This window comes from Netta rufina (assembly GCF_964035555.1).
Source record: "Netta rufina genome assembly, chromosome: 5".
Classification (NCBI taxonomy): domain Eukaryota; kingdom Metazoa; phylum Chordata; class Aves; order Anseriformes; family Anatidae; genus Netta; species Netta rufina.
Genome location: NC_140128.1, coordinates 56815964 through 56827310, shown reverse-complemented (window position 1 = coordinate 56827310; position 11347 = coordinate 56815964). Strand labels below are relative to the sequence as shown.

The 11347-nt window shown below is 42.5% G+C and overlaps 1 protein-coding gene across 3 annotated transcripts; it reads left to right on the top strand.

Moving 5' to 3' along the window:
- The first annotated feature begins 2015 nt into the window (after positions 1-2015).
- Positions 2016-9858, top strand: CDCA4 (cell division cycle associated 4). 3 transcript variants are annotated; one of them, XM_084286940.1, is made up of 4 exons: positions 2016-2073; positions 5488-5568; positions 7464-7754; positions 7889-9858. In XM_084286940.1, exons 2-4 carry the CDS (start codon positions 5530-5532, stop codon positions 8642-8644), a joined length of 1086 nt encoding a protein of 361 aa, XP_084143066.1. In that variant the 5' UTR covers positions 2016-2073; positions 5488-5529; the 3' UTR covers positions 8645-9858. The 3 variants fall into 3 exon arrangements, with proteins under 3 accessions (XP_084143066.1, XP_084143068.1, XP_084143067.1); XM_084286941.1 differs by lacking the exon at positions 2016-2073 and adding an exon at positions 2480-2753; XM_084286942.1 differs by lacking the exon at positions 7464-7754.
- Positions 9859-11347: the final 1489 nt, after the last annotated feature.

Below are 11347 nucleotides of genomic sequence, written 5' to 3'. Positions count from 1 at the left end.
CACCCTCCCCGTTCCATCATTTCCTCAGTGGTGGTTACACTTCCATTAGTCTGCCGGTGCTTTTACACCCCCCCACGACCACCACTCTGAAGTTTTTGCCGGCTGCCAATCCACCTTCCTAGGAGAGATCTGCTGAGCTGGTTTGCATCATTTTCCTCCCTGTCGTCTGTGTTAGTCATCACACCAGCAAGCAGGTCGCTCTGCAGCCTCTCACCAGGTGCAACGTCTCTCATTTCTCCAGCAGCTTCGAGCACATATGCTAAATACCTTTTGATTTTAAAGTCTCCTGCCATTCCAGACCAGTAAAATAACCCCCCCCCTCCTTTTTTTTTTTTTTTTAATGCAGTTGTTGTTCTAATTCCAGTTTCCCCTACCAGATTGCTCTGCAGACATTTCTCTTCTGGTTTTGCTCTGTGCTTTGTCTCCAGAACTCATAACTTAGGCATCAGTTCTGCTTTTGCTTGCAGATTACCTTATCTGCAAAGGTTTCATGTGCTGGGATAAATTTCTCAAGATATAAATGCCTGTTTAGGAAACTAACATCTTTTCACCTGTTCTTTTTCAGCCTGGTGTTAACATTTAATTTACTGAAAACAGTAGGTGGATGAAAAACCTTAGCATGTAGTTAAAATTTGATCATTCCCTTTATCACATTGTGGTTACAATTCAATTATTTTCTTTATAATGTTATTTAAGCCCCATCAGAGATTGTTTGCTTTCTAGTAAATACTTTGGGCTGTGTTGTTTTACATCAGTTTGTCCAGATTTTTCAATTTTGACTTGTCAAGTTTTGTTTCTCACATACATGAAATGTGAGAGTTGTTTTTTTTTTTTCTCCTGAGAATAATCAAGTCTTGTCATACCCCGACTAAGAACTCAGTTTTCTCATTTTTTCAAAGATTTTTTTTTTCAAAGACAGTGTTGAGAACCCTTAACAATTTTCTGATTAAACAACGGGTCAATCAGAAACTGTAATGATTGTAGTGTTTTTGAGCAATCTCATTTCATTTCACTGGTTCTTCATGTGTTTCACTGAATAGTTTATGGGGGAAAAGAATGTCAAGACTGTAGCTAAGAGGGAAAAAGAAAGTAAGGAGAGGGGACTTATGGACCTTACTATATAGATGATGCTGTTGCCTCTGTACTTTCCTAGCACTGATTCTGCACAGGATTTGCTGTGAGATTACCTATTTGAATTCATTGCAGCTAATCTAGAAAAAGTCAGTGTCAAGCTGAAGAACGCAGAACATTGTTTTTGTGGTGTTGTTCTTTCAAAGCCTTTATTTGCAATTTATACTTTTGCACCACGATGCCACGAGGAGCACCATGCAAGAAACCATAAAAAAGGGGGCAACACTGCGCTTCATAACCTACTTGTCTCACCCCAAAACCTGATCTCACTTCGCTATGCAAACCCTATTTGCTGTTGCTGTCTTATACGCGGCTCCAGCCCTCTGTTGTCTCCCAGCCTTGCCCTCCGGGCTCAGTTTGCGCTCCCCCCCCGCTCTCCTGCTTCCACCCCGGGGCCAGCAGGGGCTGTCTGTGTGCCGGAGGCAGCAGCTGGAGCCGGGACCAGCCGGCCTCCCCCCCGCCGGCCGCCCCGCAGCGCTGGGGACACGCTAAGTGCTTGCAGCTGTGCGGCAGCGCCGAGCTGAGGCGGCCAAGCCCGGCGGGCTCGGGGCGGAGGCCGCAGCTTTTGGGGGCAGCGGGGACTTTTTATCCCCCTCCTTAAACCCCAAAGGAAGCGGCCTCACAGCCCGGGCAGGAAATGCCACGAGCCTTGCTCACGGAGCCAGCGGGCTCGGGGCACCCCCGACGACCCTGAGGGGGGCTCCTCCGCCGCCGCCCCTCTGAGGGCCGGCCGCCATGGCAACGGGGGTGGAGGGGGGGGTAGGGGCAGGCCCGCCCCGGGCGCCTTTGTGGGCTCCGACACTAAGATGGCGGGCGGGAGGGGGGCGGGGCCGGGCGCCGCGCTGGGCTCCGCCCGCTCCCTCCAGCGCGGAGCCGTGGCTGAGGCGGGAGCCGGGCTTCCTGCGCTGGGAAGGCGGCGGTCACGGCACCGGCGGCGGGGTGGTGAGTGTGGGGGGGGAACCGAGCTGAACCGGGCTTGTGGGGCCGTAGGGCTGCCTGAGTTTCCCTCAGGGGGCTCCGCTGGGGGCCGAGCCCCGTGCGCGGAGCCGCTGTGGGCGGGAGGCGGCGGGGGACGGAGCCGCTTCAAAATGGCGGCTGCGCGGGGCGGGCGGGAACGGCCGTTGGCGGTGACGGGCGGGGAGCGAAGCGGGACCGGGACCGGGACCGGGCCCTGAGGAGCCGCGCGGTGCCCGCTTCCCCCCTCCTCCGCCCGGCCCCTGCCTCAGCCCGGGGCTCGCTCCCCGCCCCGCCGGTCCCGCCTCTCGCCGCCGGTGCCAGCCCCCTGCCTCCTCCTTCCCTCCCTCCTTCCCTCCCTCAGCCTCCTGGCTTCTCCTCGCCTCCCTTCCCGCAGCCCCCCCGGGGGCTGGCGAGCTGCCCCCCGAGCCCTCCGGGGGCTGCCGTGCTCGGGTCTTTGTCCCCGGTGCTGGCCCTGGCAGCCCCCGCGGTGCCCGCAGCCCTCCCTCAGAGCCAGGCGCCGCCATCTGCGCCCCGGGGAGGCCGGAGCTTGGCTTTTCTTCTGCTCCTCAGCTTTATGCGCGGTTTTGGTGCCTTGCCATGGCTGTTGGCGAAGGGCGGTTTTGAATTCGGGGGACTGAATCCTAAAATTTGGTGCCAAGGAGAAGGTACAATGCCTATCTTCATATTAGTAAAAAAAGGAAAAAAAAAAAAAAAAACTGCCTTGCTTAATCAAACCTCCAGCACTTGGCTTAGCTAGTCCTAGTCTGCTTCCACCCACGGACAAGCAGCGCTAGGATCTCCTTCCTATCTTCTCTGTGAGCCCAACTGTTAGCAAACGCCTTTTTTTTTTAGCCAAATGCCTTGTTTTTAACCACCTGAATATGTGTTTTGCAGCATTTGCTACCTGAATTTGAATAGAATGTGGATCTGGAGTATGTAAGCTGATGCTCTAGTAGGAGCTGGATCAAATTTCAGGCACCTTATTTGTAAAACAGACCAGGAATTTGTCATAATCTCCGAAGCAACATTTTTAGTGAATTGCATAATACCGTGCTACTATTCCAAAAAAGAAAAAGAATCCCATGCAAATCCCCTTGTTTTCAGACTGTTATTTTACGGATAGCTGTTGTCTCCTTGACAACTTCTTTCATACAGCTGTTTCAAACAACAGTTAAGGTTTGGACACGCTAGGTTTGGGCTCGTGGCACTCGGTTAGCAGCAGCAGAAGGGAGAGGATACAGCTAGTCCAGGTACTGCCTCTTGGACAGAGGCAAACGCTGCTTGAAATTACTGGGGGATTTTGAATGCTTTGCCTCAAAAGCAGCAGCAATCTTGCAGTCACGTACCAAGAAGTTTTACACAGCAGCTTGAACCTTTTGAGTACGTTAATAAATAAATTAACAGGGAGAAACATGCTTAACATTTGTATTAATTAGGTTTTAAAGTTAGCGTTCTCTTGAGATGAGTAGTTATTGGTGATTGCCCAGAGAAGTCTGGGAGAGGTCGTTTATTTGTAACGTTTTAATTGAATCTGATAATGGCTGTAAAAGTATTTTTTTATTTTATTGTTCTGAGACACACTGATATGACAAGTTAATAGAATCTGAAGAAACAGTTGCTATGATGGCCAAATTCGTTAATATTTTTATGCTAACAGAAGTTCCACGTGGTTTGTTTATTGCTCTAGGGAAGAACCTAGAATCACACACGGCACGTCTTACACACTCACGTTGCATGGGAAAACTCCTTCCTTCTTCAGTATGTTAATAGATTACAGACTGGACTGGTCTGCCAGCGTCTCCCGTGTCTTTTAGTTTGTGGATATGATGATAATGTTTTTTTTTACTTGTGTGCTCCCATCAGCAGTCTCCCCCTGTGTCAGTCTACTATTCTGAGAGGCAAACGGAGAAAGGTGCTTCCTTAAGAATTGTCACGTATCCAAAATAGCTCTGGAAAACCTCCTTTGTTTATTGTTCCCATGACTGCATCATCTTTACCTGCACGTTTGTTGTTGTTCTGTAAGAAAGTTTACACCCATGTCACCTATCCTGAGCCAAAAGTGTGTCTGGCAGGGGTTTAGGGATTCAAGTGCTCACAGGCTCTTAGTGTACTTTTATAGAATGGGCTGAGAGTATACCCCGGGAGCAAAAACTTCAGAACTTTAATAGCATAATCAGGTGTTTGGTAGAAATAAGGAATACTTACTCAATCTCTGTCACTGGAGTGGTAGTTGAGATGCCTCATGACCCTGTCTTGGATGTTGGTGTGAGCTCAGTCTGTGAAAGAGAATTAGTTGGTTGAAATACAGTTCGTATGGCAGGACAGCATTTTAGTCTGAATATTTTGGGATTGAGTCAAAAGGTTTTGGCTCGAGAGTGTTTAAGGTGGCTTTTTTGATGTGGTGTTTTAATAAGTATGCTGTTTCTGGAGAAAAATGAATGCTTTTTTTCTGCCAGAAAAAAGGCCTTTGTCAACTATCTACCCCCTCCCCAATTTTCAGAGCAAGTGGTTTTCCAAAACCTTTAATTACCAACCACAACAGAAAACAAAGAAAGACGTGCATATGTGTCCAGTTAACTTATTTTTTTCTAGGTATGTACTTCAGCTGCAGACACTGAAGTGTCTTGTGCAGTACAGACATGTCTAGAAGAGTATCTGAGTTGTATTCATATTTTGTCTTACAGGGTTTTTGTAGCCGATTAAAACAACATTCTTTTTGGCTTTAGTAATTAAAGGAATTATTGCACGTACTTGATAGTTGTATTTGATATATCGGAATCTGTTTTGCCTTGGATGTCTTTTGAAAACTCAGCCTTTATAGCTCAAATAATTTCATTACTGTAATTGCTTTCATTATTGTCATCTTACAAAGTAAATCTGAGTCATAAAGTTTCTGTGTTACTGCTAAAGGAAAATCCTACCTGTCTTTGCTGTGTTTCAGTTTTATGTTTGTGCTCATATACTCTTTTTCTGTAGCTGCTAAAGGGATGTATGGTTTTCTACAACAAATGTGTAAACTGTATGCTTTTGTTATAAACTTTCTTCCAGTTTTTCTGAACGCTTAAGCTTTTAGATGATGGCTGAAGATATTGTTTGCTCTTTAAATGGCATCGGTACAGGGATAAGGGTGAGGCTGGTCCAAAGGTCGGGATGATAGCCTAGGACTTGGACTTAAATTGGCAGCTTCCTTCTCCTGTCGCAGATTTTGCATGTATTGTTCACAGATCACCTTTGTACTCTGGCTGTAAATTGCATTTAATCCAAATTTCTAGACATACCGTGAGGATAGAGATACTGAAGCAATTGAAAGATAGGGGTGTATAAGTTTCTGACATGGGGAACTGTTTGGCTGTGCATCTCCTGTACTTGCCTGACGCCTTGCTTCCTGGTACTTGGTAGGTGCTGCCCTAACTGTTACTGTATGGACTCTTGCTCAGTAGCATGGGAGAAGAGGAAGGACTACATCAAGCACAATTACTGGTACGTAGCTTTTTGCTCCTTAACGTGAAACAGTAATCCTCTAGTATTCTGAGTGGACTCAAAAATAGGGTGACAAAGAACCTGGTTTTTATGGTGTAAGATACTGACTAGAAGTAAATACTTTAATTAATTTATTTATTTTTAAAAAAGGAACGTTACAGTGAAATCTGTGAAATATTTAAGAATCCATATAAGTTTTTTCTCTTTTTGCTTTGTCTTCTCCACTTGAGTGTGTGTGTGTGATGTATCTATGTTTTCAAGTTTTGTGATATATTCAGTTATTCCATTGAATAGCCATAGAATTGCCTTAGAAGGTATCTAAATGCCAAACAGTAAATGGTTGAAAACCAGGTTAATATTCCATTGAAGTTCTAATTATTCTTTCCAAGAGAAGAAGTTCAAATAAAAAGAAGCTTTAAACTCTGCACAGAATGTGTAAAGCTTAATAACATAATTAACGCTGTATGAACATCGGTCCCAAAAGATGTCTCCTGGAGGTTGTTCCACATAGGGTGTGTATGTGTACATACAAATGTGTATGAAAAATTAAATGGTGTATCCCCAGCTGTGAAGTTTGAAGGAATATCTAAAAGTCTAAAGGTTTGAAGGAATATCTAAAAGTAGAAACCTAGGTTGTTTTTAATGGGAATAATGCAGCTATGTTAAGTTACAGGAAACATTTTTGCAAAGAACTTCAAAAACATTTAATGTATTGATAGTCCTCTAATAGCTTTTAAGAAATCAGTTAAACATGGCCTTAAGATGAAGTTCCTATATTCTGTATTATAGTCTGTATTATGATTTCTCCAGAATTTTGTACCTTCAGTGGAAAGAAGTCTCTCAGAGTCAGCAACACAAGGTTAATTCACAGATACAGACAGCAGTGTAAGAAGTGTGATACAGGGTCAGTGTTTATGTAGCTACAATGTTATTCCCAGGTTTTCAGGGCAGATAACTTTGTAATGTAGGATGAAAGGAATAATGTAGTTGCACTTTGGTGGATTTTTACTGACTCTGAAAGAGATCTCTCTGAAAATATGGGGACCATTCAGTAGCAACCAAAAAAGTGAGGCAGAGGTTTGGGCTTACCAAGAGAAGTGGAATAAAAGACATTGCAATACTAATTGGGCTTTATCAGCTTTGAGCTGAAAAATGTCATTCTGATCAGGTCACTACATTAAAAATCCCCAAAAAGAGGAACCATAAGGGCAGAAGACTTGGAAAGGACATAAAATATGCATAAATGTAAGGATTAGGTATTAGCTTTCATTTGCATCCTAGCTTTTATAAGAATAAAAGAAACAACATCCATTGTATTTACAAAAAAAAAAAAAAAGGTATTTCAAGAGATCAGCTGTAATACTTCACTCGTGTGGGGCACTATTGTAAAAGTGAATGCAATTCAGATGAAGATCTGGAGGCTAGTGCTTGAGATTCATACCTTGGCTAATTCAGCAAGTGATTTTTTTGGGTGGAAATAATCCAAAGCCTTCATGCACCCCGCTTACTTTTAGCCAGTGAACTTAAACTAGGAATACAGGAGTTTTGTTTTCTGTTAGTCAGCTGGGAAAGAAGTACATCCCGTATGGAGGATGACTCTGCCTGTCCTTACTGGAATTGCACAATTCATATTGGAATTGCACTGTTCAGTTACTCACTCGAGTAAGGAAACCTGAAAGACTGCTATAGACACCTCAGTTGAATGTCTGAAGTTATATGGAACAAATGGAGATGTTACACTCCAAGTAGCCAAAGTAACCTAACCTTTTCAAATATGCTGTCCATGATATATGTTTTTTCTTTTAAATGTTGCTCTGTTAGGCATGTTGGTGTTCTTCAGGGGTCAAATCTTTCAAAGATGGTGTGCCAGGTTGTATTTTTATTTCCAAAATTAGAGGTTAATCATGCCAGTAGAAACTCAGGAGGAGCGAGGAGAAACTGCCTCTCTGCTAGGTGAAAAACAGCCATTGAGATGTTCGCTTCTGTGCGAAGCAGTGGCTCCTGACTTCCATCAAGTTTGGAACTTAATGGGAACCAGGAGCTGGGAGCCTCTGCCTCTCTCAGATGCCACTCTCCGAAGCCATGACTCGTGGACCTGCTCACCCCTGGTTCCCGAATATCGTCTTTGGGATCCAGTCCATATGTTCCTGACCCCTGTTGTACCACACTGGCCATTCTATAACCTGGTATGACAATTCTGATGTTTATATCTTCAAAGAACTTGCTGTTCAAATTTAAGTTTTCTGTTTTAAGTCTCTTTTTTCCTCCTTTTGAGCTGTTTATGTTGTACAACGGGTTTTTTATTTATTTATTTTAACAGGACACAATGTTTGTGCGAGGATTAAAGAGAAAATGTTTCGATGGCGAAGAAGATATTGAAGGAACTCTGGCTGGTATTAAGGCTATTCCTTCATACAATCTTCAGCGACAGTCACTTTTAGATATGTCCTTGGTTAAACTTCAGCTGTGTCACATGCTGGTTGAACCTAACCTTTGTCGTTCGGTACTTATAGCCAACACGGTACGCCAGATCCAAGAGGAAATGACCCAAGATGGGACTTGGCAGATGATAAATACACAGAGCACAGGCCAGGCATCTGTGGATCGTCTTGTTTCAACAGATATCCTCTGTCGCTCATCTAGGGAACAAGCTGAGGGAAAGCATGTTCCAGGTTACAGTACTTTCAGTAAAGACTTTGAGGGCGACCAGGCACAAGATAGTTCAGAAACGATGTCAACAGCCTCTTCAGTGCAAGCTCCAAGAAACCTGCCAAGTAATGTGTGGGAAATGGAGAATCCACAGGAAAACAAAGGAAACTTTCAAAAATCATTAGATCAAATATTTGAGACACTGGAGAACAAAACTCCTAATTCAGTGGAAGACCTCTTTTCAGAAGTTGACAACTCTTACTACGATCTTGATACTATGTTAACAGGCATGATGAGCAACACGAAAATGGGACACTGTGATGGGCTAGAATCATTTTCTTCTCCAACAACTACAACTTCTAGCTCTAATTGTAAATCTGATCTTAACGAGCTTGATCATATTGTGGAAATCCTTGTTGAATCCTGAAACTCCTTGTGTAGGAGAGAAAAATGTGTTAATGGAAAAAAGACTCAAGGAAAGCTATTTCCACAGTTTGCTCTATCAAATCTGCACGTGTATTTTACAAATATCTATATATTATATAGATATATATATTAAAAAAGCACTTCATATTGCAAAATAGAGTTAACTCTTAAAGTTAACCTGCAACTTGTAGTGTAATAATCCAATTTCTTGTCCACTGAACTGTAAGAACATACGGTAAATGGTTAAGTATGGGGTCCAAGGCTTTCAAAATTGGGTTCCTTTTACCAATTTGCTTTAGCCTTTGATGGAGGACATGCTCACTGAAAGGAGGGGTGAGAGAATCCCTCCTTCTTACCCTTCTCCCAGTGAAAATGGTAATAAATAGAGAGAGAAGTTGGTCAGCTGTTTTCCTATTCTCCTCTAGCTTCTACTTTGTTACAGGACATAACTCCTACTATATCTGCTGCTTCTGATCTAAGTTGCTACATGGCTCTTAAAGAGCAGTATGCAATGGTTCTTGTTACTCTAGCTAGCTTATTCTGGGTTTTGCTACAATTTTTACTTTAAAAATAGTTTTAAAGTGTTTATTGGTGTTTAGATTTTTCCAGGTATTTTCCTAAAATATATTTTTACTACAGATGTTATGTCAGCTGCTAACTTAGCAACTTTTGATCATAACTGCAGTTGATGTATTTTTTAAAAGGTTTTCAAAAAGGGATGCTTTTTTACTGTGAGCTACCCAATGTAGTTCAGTAAAGTGTATGTAAATGTAAATATACGATTTTATACTTTACATTAAAATGTAAGAGCTGTTTTCATGAATCTGTTTTATAGAGTAGTACTTTACTAAATTGAGAATTGTACAATTATGCTTTTTATACCCCATATACTTGAGTATCATTAGAGGAAGAGCTCTGATCCAACTAGATACAATTAAATTTAATTCATTTCAGACCGTATTTTTTGTTAACTGCAAACCTAAATTACCTAGGTTTTTATTTATGTGTATTTATATGTAAATGTCATCAAGTGAATTGTTTATCACTGAAGTCTACCATCAAATATTTGTTTATATGGGATAACTATCTTGCACTAATTACTACAAAAAGTGTTACTAGCGGCCTTCAAATCTCAACTGGTATGTCTTGATGTCTTGTCATAATTAGTATGCTCCACTCTTACCAAGGGTTTCCTCTTGCCTTTTTTTTTTAATAACAAAAGATAATACAACATGGGATGGTGTTCTTTTCTTCAAGTACTCACATTTATTCTGGAGTGTGTATAATTAAGTGTATTCCTATGAGACTTCTTTTTTTTTTGGGGGGGAGGGGGAGGGGAGGGTAGAAGAAGTACAGTGTATGATGATGTTACGCCCCCCCCAAAAATGTACCTCCAAGCTCGTGCTGGGGAAGAGGCCTGAGCTAGCAGGGAGGTAGGCAGGGGGAAGATTGCTTGGTTTCTGGAACGTTTTAGTGTTGGCTGCGTGAGGGGAAGATAGCCTCCAGTAACTTAGTTGTTTTCCATAGACTTGAATCAAGCAAGTCACTGAACATGAAAAGAGTACATTTCTGTGTCCAACAGACAGTGCTTTCCCTCAAGTGACCTTAATTACTACACACCATCTCTTCCAGGTTCTCAAACCCTCCTCCCCTTCTGGGGAGATGTTAAGGATGTTCAAGCATCACCTCCACAAAAGGCAAACGCTGAGCTTATGATTTCAAAAGTGCTTCAGAAGCATCTGATCTGGGGAAAAGCAACATTATTTTGATAAATTACTCAAACTTGATAGTTTGAGTAATAATAAGTGATAATCCATATTTGCTGTAGTAGTTAAGCATTGCTTCCTCTATAGTTGATTAATAACTGTATTAGAGTGTGAAACACTATATAGACATTTGCAATTTCAGTCCTTATAATATGGCTAGACCAAAGAAACACAAAGTATTACTGGAAAACAATAGGACATCACCGATTGCTGGAAGGTGTGCTAGTACTCTATCATAATTCAGGAGGATGCAAACTGTCATACCTCATGGTGAAATAATAGTCTGTTTTATTTGGCAGTGTTAGTGTCAGAGATTCCTTCTGAAGTTATAAGTCAGCAGGAAAATTTGCCTGACGCTTCTTTGCATGTGGATAGATGTATTGAAATGGACAGCAGCTGCCTTAAGGTAAAGTAGCCAGGCAGTTTCCAAGTCTTCTAAATGGAACATTAGTGGTGAGTGGAACAAATACCTTCTGTACCTCTGGGAAATTGCCCAAAAGCTGCTCTGAACTGTGATGGTTCAAAACCCCTAGGTTTGAACAACTGAGTGTTCCCCTTTCCCCTCACATTTTTGTTAAATGTGAAGCTTCAAGTGTAAATATTTAAAATGCTCACCCCTTCCTCCTCAGTGTGCTTCAGCCTTCCTGTTAAAGGTAGGAGTTACTATAATTCGTTCATAACTCTTGCACTGTTGCACTGTGTATGTGTGTGCATGATCACACCAAACATCTAGACAGGAACATTCCTTTACTGGGGAAGCCATGCCCAGCTCAGAATAATTTGTAGAGACTACTTGGCTTAACTGGAAGGGTATTAGGCAAGCATGCATTTATGTAGTTAAGTATTTAAACAGGAATATATATCCTGTTTTATTATGTTCTTAAAACTTGTGCCAAAATGTATGTGCTCTTACACGTCTGATGTCTTGGCTCGAGTGT

Coding starts and splice junctions, on each gene's coding strand:
- CDCA4 (XM_084286940.1), top strand. CDS start 5,530: ATGGGAGAAGAGGAAGGACTACATCAAGCACAATTACTG. Junction 5,569..7,463: donor TACATCAAGCACAATTACTG/GTACGTAGCTTT, acceptor TTCCAAAATTAG/AGGTTAATCATGCCAGTAGA. Junction 7,755..7,888: donor ACTGGCCATTCTATAACCTG/GTATGACAATTC, acceptor TTATTTTAACAG/GACACAATGTTTGTGCGAGG.